The 13270-nt window shown below is 34.5% G+C and overlaps 1 protein-coding gene across 2 annotated transcripts; it reads left to right on the top strand.

Annotated features, from left to right (window-relative positions):
- The first annotated feature begins 834 nt into the window (after positions 1-834).
- LOC104903451 (probable transcription factor GLK1) lies at positions 835-10683 on the top strand. Of its 2 annotated transcripts, none has more exons than XM_010691486.3 (5): positions 835-1786; positions 2077-2217; positions 2909-3253; positions 9137-9274; positions 10198-10683. In XM_010691486.3, the coding sequence occupies exons 1-5, from the start codon at positions 1259-1261 to the stop codon at positions 10345-10347; spliced, it is 1302 nt and encodes a 433-aa protein (XP_010689788.2). In that variant the 5' UTR covers positions 835-1258; the 3' UTR covers positions 10348-10683. The 2 variants fall into 2 exon arrangements, with proteins under 2 accessions (XP_010689788.2, XP_010689789.2); XM_010691487.4 differs by having other exon boundaries at positions 837-1786; positions 9140-9274.
- Positions 10684-13270: the final 2587 nt, after the last annotated feature.

Raw genomic sequence — 13270 nt, 5'->3', positions numbered from 1 at the left:
CTTTGTTGGAATGAGGGTATGGGACCTTATTTCCCTTTTTATATATGATTTCGGATGTTGAATATTGTCTTTGAAGGATTATTCTTATCTATAGTTTTATATTCTACTCGTTAGAGTAGCATCTCCGTCTTAGTGGTATTTCCGCTGCCGCTAGTTGCACTATTTCTTTTACTTTAGTCTTTACTCTTCTTTGTATTGGACGGGATGTTACACTAAGTATGCTCTGGCATAAGCTTCATATCCCGGCTCGGGGGAGCCTTATCCCTCTCTATTCAAGTCCAGGCAACTTCGACTCAGCGGAGCACCATCCTCCTTCTTCAATCAAGCCCAAATCTCATGATGTCGGCTCAGAGTGCAATATCCTTCCCTTGGGATTAGCAGATTTAATCCCAAGGCTAAATGTTGACACCGAGGGTAAGATGCCCTCTTCTTGAGAGTTATAAGTCGCAAGCCCGAGCTCAAAAGTCGACTCAGGGAAGCAATGTCCCTTCTTGAGATAAGTGGAGGAGCACGTCCTCAGCATGTACACAAACTCGGGAGAACAATTTCCTCCCTTGATCCCTGGATTAGGCGGTATAGCCAATCAAGGCTAGACAGCCCTCGGGATCCACCTAGTCTATCAGCGGCTCAACAGTACTCATGAATTCGGCTGAACAACCACTTAACATATATTCTTTCGCATAGTATACCATCACCAAAAAAAAATGAGTGTAGCCTTATTTTGAAGGGCCACAAAATATTTTAATATATGCGCAAAAAATAGTAGTCCACAAGTGTGAAAATACCAAATGAACTATGCATACTAAAATACTACTTTATATGAAAGACAACAAAAACATAAATACAAAATCTTAAGGGAAAATCTTTGAAAATAAGCTAGCTCTCAACTCACAAGTTGTGGCCAACATCAAATTGCCTACATACAAACACACTCCTCTTCTTTGTCTCTCACTCAATTTTACAACGAATTGCCAGTCCATCTCTCTCCATTCAACCTCACCTCCTTCTTCCCGGCAAAGAAACCCATCTTCTTCATGTCAACATTCAAGAAACAAACTTAGTATTATTGCCTGCAAATATACTAAAGTATATGTAAACCATCATATACTCTAAAACCCTACCATATATCCATCACGCCAAAACCTTATTATATCATAAACTTCAGAAACGTTATTATATACTAGTACACTACTTGTTTTTCCCTAAACCTGCCTATCTTTCTTCCTAGGGTAAGTTCGTGGCCGAGTGAGGCTTTGTAATGCTTGCAGTATCACCCCTAAGCACCACCAAAGATGGCAACAACAAAGGAGATGCGATGGAGGCAAATTTCACGGTGGGAAGCGACGATTTCCCGGACTTCTCCGGTGCGAATTTACTCGACAGCATCGATTTCGATGAGCTATTCATGGGCATGCATGATGGTGATATGTTGCCGGACCTTGAAATGGATCCGGAGCTCTTGGCGGAGTTCTCCATTAGTGGTGGAGAAGAGTCATCAGAAGCTAATAATTCATCAACTATGTCCGTTGATAACATTATTAGTCCTACTAATGATGGGCACTTAACATTATTAGAGACTAATGATGTTATTAGCGATGTACTTGAGAAAGAGTTTATGGAAAAACATGGTTTGATGTTGGTCAAGTTACCTGAGGAGGAGATCCAAAGTAAGAAGGATGTAAAATCGTCTAAGGAGAGTGATAAAGTGAAGAAATCATCATCCAATTCAAAATCCGGGGCTAACAATAATAACAGCAACAACAATCATGGAAAGCGAAAAACTAAGGTAATTGAATGAATATGTAATACAGTCAAATCTTATATCATGTGAGAAAATCACGGTTAACTTGGTTATTGCTTAACAATAATAACAACAACAATCATGAAAATCAAAAAATATATATAAGGTAATTGAATGAATATATAAAGTCAAATCTTCAATCATGTGACAAAATCACGTATTGCTTAGTTATTGCTTAATATTTTCACTTTTTAACTGTTGGATTGCTGTAAGGAAAAAATCAGTATGTTATGATTATTGATAAAATGATTAGTTGATAATTTTGCGTTAATTAGGTGGATTGGACACCGGAGCTTCACAGGAGGTTCGTGCAAGCGGTGGAGCAGCTAGGAGTGGATAAGGCAGTCCCATCAAGAATTTTAGAGCTTATGGGAATTGACTGTCTTACTCGCCATAACATCGCTAGCCATCTCCAGGTCTTCTACTCTCTATTATACCCTTGTCAATATATTTATTTTTAAGTCAACTTAATGTGGTTATTTCTATTTACACATTAATGTTGTTATGATTATTATTATACTAATACTACCTCTATTTTTTTTAGTTGCAACGATTTGACATAAAGTAGAGAGGGAAAATGTCTAATCGTTGCAACTAAAAAAAACAGAGGTAGTATTAATAGTAGTAGGTAGTAATATAATGACCTTTTAAATTATTTCGATGATGCTTGTGATTTTTCAAAGTGTTTGGAATGTCTGGTGTAATTTGTTTTTCAAGAACCAAACAAATCCATGGTAATTATTGTCTTGTCATATTACCATATACATTCATTTCTTGGGATTTATGCTTAAATATGAGTATATTTCCAATTTTACTTGTAGGATGATTTATCATCATAAGAATCACAAAAAACTATTGATACACTTTGACCATATGTATGTACAATAAAAAGTGGATTGAAAACCCAATATGTGAAGTTAAATGTTGTTGAAATTCTGATCTAACAGAATTAGGGTTTGATGTATTGCATCATTATATAGCTTTATGCTTAAATCTCAAAAGCTCACAAATATTTTTAAATCTCAACTAGAGATTCACCTTTCATATATATTGTTCTTTCGAATATTTTATCATTCTAACAAATATAAATCATCTTATGACCTTCAGAAGTATAGATCACATAGAAAACATTTACTAGCTAGGGAGGCGGAGGCTGCAAGTTGGACCCAAAAACGGCAAATGTACGGTGTTGCAATGGGAGGCAGCAAAGGTGGTGCCAACATTAGCCCATGGTATCTCCCTACAATGGGATTCCCTCCAATTACAACCATGCACCCCCCTTTTAGGCCACTACATGTATGGGGTCATCCAACCATGGATCCTCAAGCTAGGATGCCTATGTGGCCCAAACAAGTTGTTCCTTCCGCCGCTCCGCTACCACCTGGGTGGGCCCCTCCTCCACCACATCCGCCACCGGCTGATCCATCATTTTGGCACTCATCCCACCAGCGTGTAAGCCCTCGTATTTCTTTCATAATACAGTTGGTCTTGTAAGAGACCGTCTACTTTTAATTTAAAAGTAGGCGCGGCCCAAGCCCAATATTAAGAAGAGAATAGATCATATTTCTTAATATAGTGACTACTTTAATCTATTTAGTGACCATTTTAATCTATTTAGTGACCAGTTTAATCTATTCATTAATAACATTCTTTAATTCATTTAGTGACCGATTTAATCCATTTAGCGACTAGCTTAATCCATTTTGTAAGACTGACGAACTATTTTTAAAAATTGTTTGTTCTAATTCAAAATTTAGAAGGAAAATAAAAGAAGGAGAAGAGAATGGACGACTAGGATGGTGCAAGATACCTAAAAATAGTGTTAGGTTAGAGAGAAATTGAATGGGCTTCTTAGGAGAACGTAGGTTTGCATTGTCTAATTTTATATTAAAATTAGACCGTCTATTATAATAATTTGTGTTCATAATATATGTACTAGATTATTTGCACTCTATTTTTGTTATTTATGTTTCACTCATTTTCTATCCTAGAGAATAGGAGGATAGGCATTGTAATCAAAATAAATTAAAATGGTTTTGCTAGAGAAGAAAAATCACCAAAATTTCAGTTGAGAATTATAAATTACTTGATAGAAAAAATATTTGATTTATTAAATAACTATCAACTTTATATTATGCCGATAAATATTATTTCCTATAAATGGCATATTTTTTTAATTAATTAGGTCTATCATATACTATTTGATAGGAGTAACTGTGATTTTAGTAGTACAGATTAATTATTTGGGAACTATAACTCATTATGTCAGCATAAGTCAAATACTTTAAGCCAAAAATTATTTGTAGTCAGCAATATATGACCTGTATGGTAATATAATATCGCCCCATTAAACTGAAAATAAAGGTCATATAAGAACACATTATTCAGTATTGTTGTGATTTTTTTTTTATGTGTTTGAACTGAAACTAGTTTTTTTGTTTTCTTAAATCTAGAATGTTATTTCCAGTGTATTTTTTTCCATTTTAATAAGTGTCATCAAGGAAATATATGGAAGTAATATTCTATATAGATACAAATCTAAAATCTCCAAACAAAAAATAAAAAGTTGGCAAAAAAATTGAGAACACCCTTAACCAATTAGAAATTGAGCTTGAATAGTAACAGTTTAGCCCTCTCGAAGAAGATCATTATGTAGAAGTTAATTTTCCCAAAATTTGATTGATTAAGATTCAAATTCAGGTCTACAATGTATTCTACAAATTACTAGCTCTATAAGTAAAATAAAATAATTCCAAAATGAGTCCAGGCCACTAAATTTTCATACTTTAAAGTGATTCTCTCTCTGTTGTTGTTTCTTTCTTCCAACTTTATTTAATTATGTACATTTTTCAATTCACTCCTTAGACCTTAAACATCTTCCATTACATATTAGAATTATAATAATCAAATATTAATAAAGTATAATTGAAATGACTTAAACAAGATCCCACATGACTATATTATTTCTTATATATTGAGAAGAAGTCAAAAAATTCTCTCTAATTATGAATAGTGTCAAGATTTAAATAGGAAGAGCCTAAAATATATAGGGTGTATATTTAAATAAATTGGTAAGTCTTAATTCATATAATAATGTGTGTACATATTTTGACACTATTATAACAATCATTCTAACAAATGTTATGTAAAATGTTGAAATTAAACTTTTCCTTATTCAAACTCAAATCAACTTTTTTATTATTTTCATATTAGATCATATAATGCACTCATATACACACAAAGAAACATATTGTTACTACAAAATTTGTGATACATCCGAGTGTACCGTGAGCATGGTACACACAAGGCTTTTTCTTTGTTCATTGCTCATTTTTAGATTATTTCAAATGAGCAAAATATTGTACAAAAAATGAGTCAAATGAGCAAATAAGTAAAAGTTAGTATTTAGTGTATTATATATATGATACACCCGAATATATATGAACTCGATTGTTACAGGCTTTAGGTGCAACCCTCCTATCTTAGAAAATATGGTGATGTTGGGCATCATTTTAGAACTAATTTGATGTGTATTATTCATGTAATATTTACATAATTCTTAATAAACACGTAGCACAATATAGTAAAGGTTCATGGTGGACATTAGTGAATTAGCAAAAGTATTATAACTAATTAACAACGATAGAGAAGGAAAAGTATTATCTTTATTATATAAGTCAAGGGAGGAGCTATGATGTCCTCCAATAAAATGTCTTTTTTTACCCTTAGCTAAATATATACACTTAATTGAATATTCAAATTTTGGTATAATTTTATCATTTCCTAATTTAAAGATGGGTAAAAAATTCCAATAATAAACTAAATAAGCATTAACAAAGTAACTGGACATAATGAGAAAATGGTTACTCAAAAAAATTAAAAAATTAATTTGACTATAAAACTTTATATCTAAATGTTTATCTCAATTTCCAAAAACTTTATAGATTACAGTAGTTTGTATAACAATAATTATAAATCACACTTCTATAATTATATTTCGATGAAATTTATTAAGAATAGATTCAAACAATCGACGCACGCATGACGTGCATAGAAGACTAGCTAGTTACCATATACCTTATTGTACTGAGATTAAATTGAGCAAAACCAATTTTGATTAGTAGCAACTTTTATTTTAAAGTTTCAACTTTTTACATACATGAACTTTAGCAAGTTAATTAAATCCAAGTAATATCAAACTTAATCTAAAAAGTCAGTGAAGAAGTCATAAACACATGTTTGAACTTTCATCTTTTTTCTTCATATTGAAAAAAAAAAAATACAATTAAACAAATTTATTAGAAAACTAGATTAGTATCCAGTAAGACCAGTATCCAATAATTTAGAGAAAATCCGAATTATATAAGAACGTCTCTGTTTATGCCCCTCTCCCTAAAATGGCATATTCATCTGCTATGACCCCAGGACCACCTTGATTTCCACGGCCACTGCCATTAACAGGAACAACTCATGCCTTACTCCTTTTGTATCTTTGTCACCTAGTGTGTTTCTTCTTTTTTTGACTTCAATTTTTATTTTTCTAGCCTATAATTATCTAAAACCATATTTCCATATTATTTGTTTACGAAAAATACAACATTTTATACTTGGACCATCTAAAATCGTACCAAGTCTACATTCTTTTCATATTTAATTTGAGTTCCCATTTCCCTTAAAAAAAAATAAAGTTGTGAATGTCAATTGCTTTAATTTGAGGACAATAATAATAAAAGAGATTATCAATTTCTTCTTGATTGCATCATACTCCAAACTGCATTGGGAGATTTTGAATATATACTTTATAAGAAATAAAATAAAGTAAACCGAACGAGTATTTTGAATGCTTTTAGCAATACTTAAAACTATAGTATTTTGAATATTTTAGCAATACTTAAAAGTTAAAACTATACTCCTTCCGTTTCCTAAAAATATCTCATCTTTCCGTTTAAGTGCGTTTCCAAAGAGATATTTCCTCTCTTATTTTATTCCTTATTTGAATTTTTTTTCCCTTTTTACCCTCTCATGTCCATATCATATTATCCACCGTTACATTATTAATTCAATTTTACTCCATTTTTCTTTCCTACTTTACCCACCTTCACTGCTCCACAAGTCCACACCCCATACAAATGATCTTTCTTGATATCTGTAGGAACAGTAACAAGGAAGATCTTTATGAAACAAAGGTGGTAGTATTTAGAGATATTGAAAATAAACATAACGAATATTTTGAATCTATGCAAAAATTTTAATATAGTATTAAGTATTGCTAAAAATTTGAGTAGCCTGTTATTGAGAAGTACAGGAAACTCTGAAAAACATTAGTTTTTCATATATCATGCCTCTATATTATAGTTTGGTATTTCCTTACCAGATTATGTTTTGGGGAAAAAGGTCTCCATATCATAGGATGGTAGAACAGTAAATTGTAACTTCTATTTTGATACAATGCGATATCATAGGATGGTAGAACAGTAAATTGTAACTTTTATTTTGTAATTCTTTTGATACAATGTGATATCATAGGATGATAGAACAGTAAAATTTAACTTTTATTTTAATATTTTCCTTTTGGCTTTTGGATTTGAAGTGAGCTGCCTTGAAATGCCGGAAAAATCCTTGACCAAGTATAAAATCATGCCACGCGAGCATGCAACATGCACAAGCTAAAAATATAACCACAAAAGCACTGCTCGTGAACCTTTCTTTCTGGCTTTTCTCCTCTGTGATCTAGTACAAGCTAAGCTTGGTCTCGTTGACCAATGTGATTTTGAAGTTTCTGTGTCATAATTAGTAATTACACAGCTTAATCTCTATGGAAACATCTCTTTTTTTTTTTTTTTTTGCTTCAGCTTATTATTAAGGGCAAACATTAGAGAAGGATTAAGAAACTCAACAAATACTTTATTGCTTTTCTGAAATGACTATATAACTTATTTTATATAGTTCCAAATATGGAGAGTTAACCCAACATTATATTACTGAAATATTCCTATGAGAGTTGGAGTCCATGTAATATCAAACCGATATCTAACATCATTAGGATATACAAATTTGTATGAATAATAAATAAACAAGTTATCGTTTACCCTTTTTTTATGGGACTACTAGCCTTCATATACACGCGATGCGTGCGAGAATTTCAAATTTTGTTATTCTATTGGATACTCCATTCGTACTTTATTTATGATTAAACTTAAATGTGAAAAATTCAACAGTTAGATGAATTTAGATATATTAATTCGCTAATGTAAAAAAATAAAAAGGTTGTGAGTGATTGTTAACATTATTTTTTTGTGAATGAATATTGAACAGAAAGAACAAAAATAATGAGTTGGTTAAACTGAATTAAAGAGTATCAAAGGTAGTGAATGTTCATACTTTTCATGTGCACGTTATGTATGCCATCTTTTTTTATAAGGTATAAATATTTTGTCCATTGAATTTTTGATTGAAGTATTTGATGCATATACCATTTTAAACTTGTTTTAAATGGCAAGTTGTAATGAGAATTTTTAAATGATTTGCTTTTGTAATTTTTTTTATTCCATTAATTAGATCATTAAGGGTATTTTAGTCACTTCAAAAGAGGACACCACACCTCATCCCTTGGCTTATATAATAGAGATATATCATTATTATTATCATTTTAATTCATAAACTTGTCCAAATTATATTCATATGAGATCCATTTGGAAAATAACCTTATTTACATCCGATAAGCTAAGTTTAGTCTCTATAGTGTTGAACCGAATACAAAATTTTCATAAATTAAATATTAATTTAACCTACCATTTTTAAACCTTACCTACACCTCCCTCACCTTCTCTCTTTTTATCAACTTGAAAGCAAACAGTTAAAGGTAGGAAATTTGAATTCATAAAATGATTTCCATTAGAATATGCCTTTCATAAGAATAATCTAGTTCAAAAGATTTTCATCAAAATCAAAACATAAACTTGGAATAATGAGGAGGCAGCAAATTGGTGCTCCCATCGGCTTCAATCAACATTTCCCTTATCCCCACGTATATCCACCTTGCATTATTGATTCACTTATCTAAAATATTTTAAAATAACACAGAAAACAACAGATAAAATTAAATGTTATGTTTGATGGACGACCATTACATGTAAGTACAAAATGTCAATTTGTCTACCCTAAATATGCCCATTATTTCCACAAACTAAAAGATATTTCATGAGAAAAGTTCCGAATCTTATTCAAAATATTCACCACGATTTAGTATAATTCCAAATTAAACTTTTTGACATTAGATTATGAAATTATAATTATTAATTTGTGAAGAAACTAACATATTTTAATTTCTTGAAGCAGAGAGTGGCTACAGCACCAGTTCGAGGGATTCCACCCCAAACCATGTACAGACCAGATCAACGTGGCGTTCCCCCTCACCCACCACCAGCACCAGCACCGCAATCTGGGTCCCACCCTTCCTTTGAGCTTCATCCGGTATGCAATCTCTTTCTTCGTTTTTTCGCTTTTCTTTTTTGATAAAATGTATGTATTTCTTTCATACAAATAGATGAAGAATTTATGGTATACAGTGAAGTACAATGTTTTTAATCTACATATGAATTTGTAGAAAGATTACTAGCATTAGTTATGAAGATAGGATAAAGAGAAAATAAATAAAAAAGGCTTCATATGCGGAGTATTATTTATGGAAGACCTAATTTGATAGCAATAATATAATAAATCCACGAATTATATATATGCCAATTTTAAGAATAACTCATTGATGAATAGGAGTACTCTCCCCAATCTATGCCATCTAATTAACCACCTAATGACCTAAATAAGTAACTTATTTTGTATTAGCTAAAACTAGAAGTATCATATTAATTCTTAGCTGAAAATACCAATATAATATTGTTTGTGCTAGTATGATTACATTATCCGAACTTAATTAACATGAAGTTGGACGTGAAAGAAACCCAAATTTGATGTCATATAAAACAAGTGCACATGGATTCGACTTGAATGGATTCATTTGTTATATTAGTATTTATACAACAATTAACCACTACTTTATACTTTCTCCGGCTCCGTCATTCGAAGTTGGTTGTATTTATAATCAAATGGAAATTTCTCATGTTTTTCCAATATATATAAAACAAACATAGTGATGTATGGTCTAGTTTGATTCGTCTCAATATCTATTTTTACAATATTAATTTTATGCATTTGTTGAAAATATATGCAATTGAGAACAAGATAATCAATCATAGATAAGCATTGGAGAGTGTGAAAAGTAAAAATCTTTTATATTAATTGAATAAATATACGTAGCATATAACTAATTGTGCATACTTTTATTTTCTTATGATTCATACATCTAACATGGATTCTTTTGATGGCATATGTATATACAGTCTAAGGAGAGTATAGATGCGGCCCTTGGTGACGTTTTAGCTAAACCATGGCTGCCACTTCCCATAGGGTTGAAACCTCCATCGATGGATTGTGTTCTGGTGGAGCTACAACGTCAAGGTGTTCCAAAGATACCACCTTCTTGTGCTTGACACATACAAATGCAAGACCTTCCTTTTTTTGTATGGAATGTATGAAGGTGTTTTCAAGCTCCCCAAAAAAAACTCAAAGAAAATTACCCCCCCAATTTGACGACATATCTTGCTTTTAGATGAGACCCATCTTGTAGCACATGCTCCCCTTTTTGCATCTTCTCTCAGTTGTCACTCTCTATGAGGCGTCTAGATCTAATTTATACGTGCAGCTGATTTAAATTGTGTGTAACAATAACATGTTATTTGTAGCTTCTCCATTGTATGAGTATTACTATTTGTGAATAAATTTTGATATATCAAGAATTAATAGAGGTATCTCTTCTTCCTCGACCATCTTTTGTTCTCTTTTCGTTTATATCTCTCGGTCGCCCATTTTTTCCAATTTGTTTGCAGCTTGGATGTCACACTCTCTCCATTTCATTATTATGGCAACATTATTCATTTAATATCTATTTTAATTAAGAATTCATTTAACATATTTTTTAATTAAGAAAATTAGATGGAGGGGAGAGAGTGAAAAAGTATGATATTGAATAAAAAAAAAAATCAATGGCTCGCATATCTTTAAAATCCCTTATTTTTTGTATTCAAAATCTATCCCTAAATCTTTTCCTTCCACCAATGTGAGTCCTTGATTTTAAAATGTATGGCTCACATACAACTATATTACTTTGTAGAGCTTCGGTATAACTTTAGAGGATCTGAAGTGGATTAAAAATTAATTAAAAAGTATCATTCAACCAAGTAGGCGATACTTTAGATGATGGTCTGGGCCGAGTTTATGCTCAGTAACATCGCCGGCGAGTCATGGCTATGTCATATATATTATTGAAGTATTTAAGGCTCCGTTTGGTCGGGTGTAAAATATTTTCCATGAGAACGAGTTTTCCTTTTCCTTTCATTTCCCGTTGTTTGGTTTGATAAGTGGTGTAAAACATGATTTCCATCAAGGGAGTTTTAGGTGAAAATCATTTTCCTTTCAAAAAGAAGGGAAAACACATTTTTCTCCTTCTTCCTTAGCAATATTTTACTATCCTCTTATCCATCCTCTCCCTTCCCCTTCCATTTTTCTCTTTTCCATAACTTTTTTTTTACATTGAACCAAACAAAAGAAAATTAGCTTTGCATTTGAATTTTCCATTGTAAAATGTTTTACATGAAAAATCCTTTCACATTGAAAATATTTTACATCCAACCAAACAGAGCCTAAGTATTGGTAGCTGTTTCTGTCTAGAAATTGAGGATGTTAATGTGTGCTGATAGACTTGATGTGGGCCCCAAGAAGGTACGCCTGAGCTCCGTTATCTGTACGTCGGCATCCCGCAAAACAATGTTAGCCTACCCTGGGGGTGGTCCCGGGATCGCCCCTCCGACGCTCAAGTCAGTAAATGATTGAGGTAGAGAGAGAAAGGGATCAATGTAGAGAGAGATGCTCTGGGTTTTTCAGCTTAGAATTGCTAACCTTTGTCTGATGAGACAACCCTTATTTATAGAGGATAGGAGCCCCAATAAATGAGGGGATTTTAGTCAGCTCTAGCTGGTGGAGAATTTGCTTCCCTAAATGTAGGGGTATTTTAGTAACTTTGCCATTGGTGGGCTGGTCCAAGAAATGGGAACAAACAATTAGCCCCACGCCAAGTAATCGGAGTGGAAATCGCCATTTTAGTTCGGTTGATTGGCGGAATAAGGTGATTGCATTTTTGTCGATATTGGACGGGACCCTCGAATCTTCATCCTGGATCATAGAGGAGGAAATCTTCTGGCGCTAGGATTAACCACGCACGGGGGTCTTGCGAGTCGGGGTCTAGGGGTGAAATGCCCTGGTGGGGGTTAGGGGGCAACGCCCCTGAACTTTTGCGAAGTGTGTGAGCGAAATATATTGGCTAGCCTAGTTGTCCGAGCAGCTCCCTCAGCCTTGCCGAGCGGGTGCCTTGGTTAAGAGTTCGACCAGGTATCTTGGTCGAGAGGGACGACCATGTGCCTTGGTTGAGGGGCCGACCTGGTGTCTTGGTCGAGAGGCCGACTGGGTGCTCGAGGCTGGCCGACCGCGAGCCATTGAGATTGGCCGAGCTGTTGCTCGAGGATGGAAGACCGGGTCGAGCTGATGCCCTGGCCGAGCCGGTGCGTTGATGCTGGTCGACTGGTTACTCGAGGCTGGCCGGCCGAGGGCCTTTGAGGATGGCCGAGCTACTACTTGAGGCTGGCCGGCCGAGGACCTTTGAGGTTGGCCGAGCTGGTGCCCTAGCCGAGATTGCCGAGCGGGCTCATTGGCCGAGCAAGTGCATTGGCCGAGTAGCTCCAAGATGGTCGAGTCGGGTGCATTGACGGAGTGACCGACCAGGTGCCGAGGGGTTTTGCATTTCGGAGTCGCTGCACCCCTTGTTCAGATCAATCATCATGGGTTGTGTTCTTCGATGCAACTTCTTCCGAGTAACATGTTTTTCCGTTTGAGGGTTGACGCGATCCTTCCCTCTGTTCAGGTCCCAGCCAGTTAGGCTGACCCTCTCAGGAAGGACGAATGATCTCCCGCGGCGAGTGGAAACCATACCCATCCGACTTTGTTGGTGAGTTTATTGAAGATGAGATGCAATCAAGGCGACGTCTGTTGCAGTTATGGGTAGAGGATCAGCTATTATGTCTGACCCTGCTGCGGGATGACCGAGCTCGCGGTGGATTCCGCATTGGGATGGAATCATCATCATTGGGATAGAGGGATAGCACCGTAGGTGCCTATGGGATGCTTGAGCACTCCTGGAACGTTTGGCTTGGGACCATGTCTTCTTGGTTGGGGCCATTGCTGAGCAACCATGAGGTGAGTTTTGCTGAGTAGCAACAAGGTGAATCTTGCTGAGTGGTGGCGAAGTAACTTCTTGTACCATCTCCACAGACGGCGCCAAACCGTTTCTGTCTAGAAATTAAG

The sequence above is a fragment of the Beta vulgaris genome, chromosome 9 (assembly GCF_026745355.1).
Source record: "Beta vulgaris subsp. vulgaris cultivar EL10 chromosome 9, EL10.2, whole genome shotgun sequence".
Taxonomy (NCBI): Eukaryota; Viridiplantae; Streptophyta; class Magnoliopsida; order Caryophyllales; family Amaranthaceae; genus Beta; species Beta vulgaris.
Note: the sequence above shows the minus strand (reverse complement) of the source record. Positions and strands in the feature narration are given on the sequence as shown.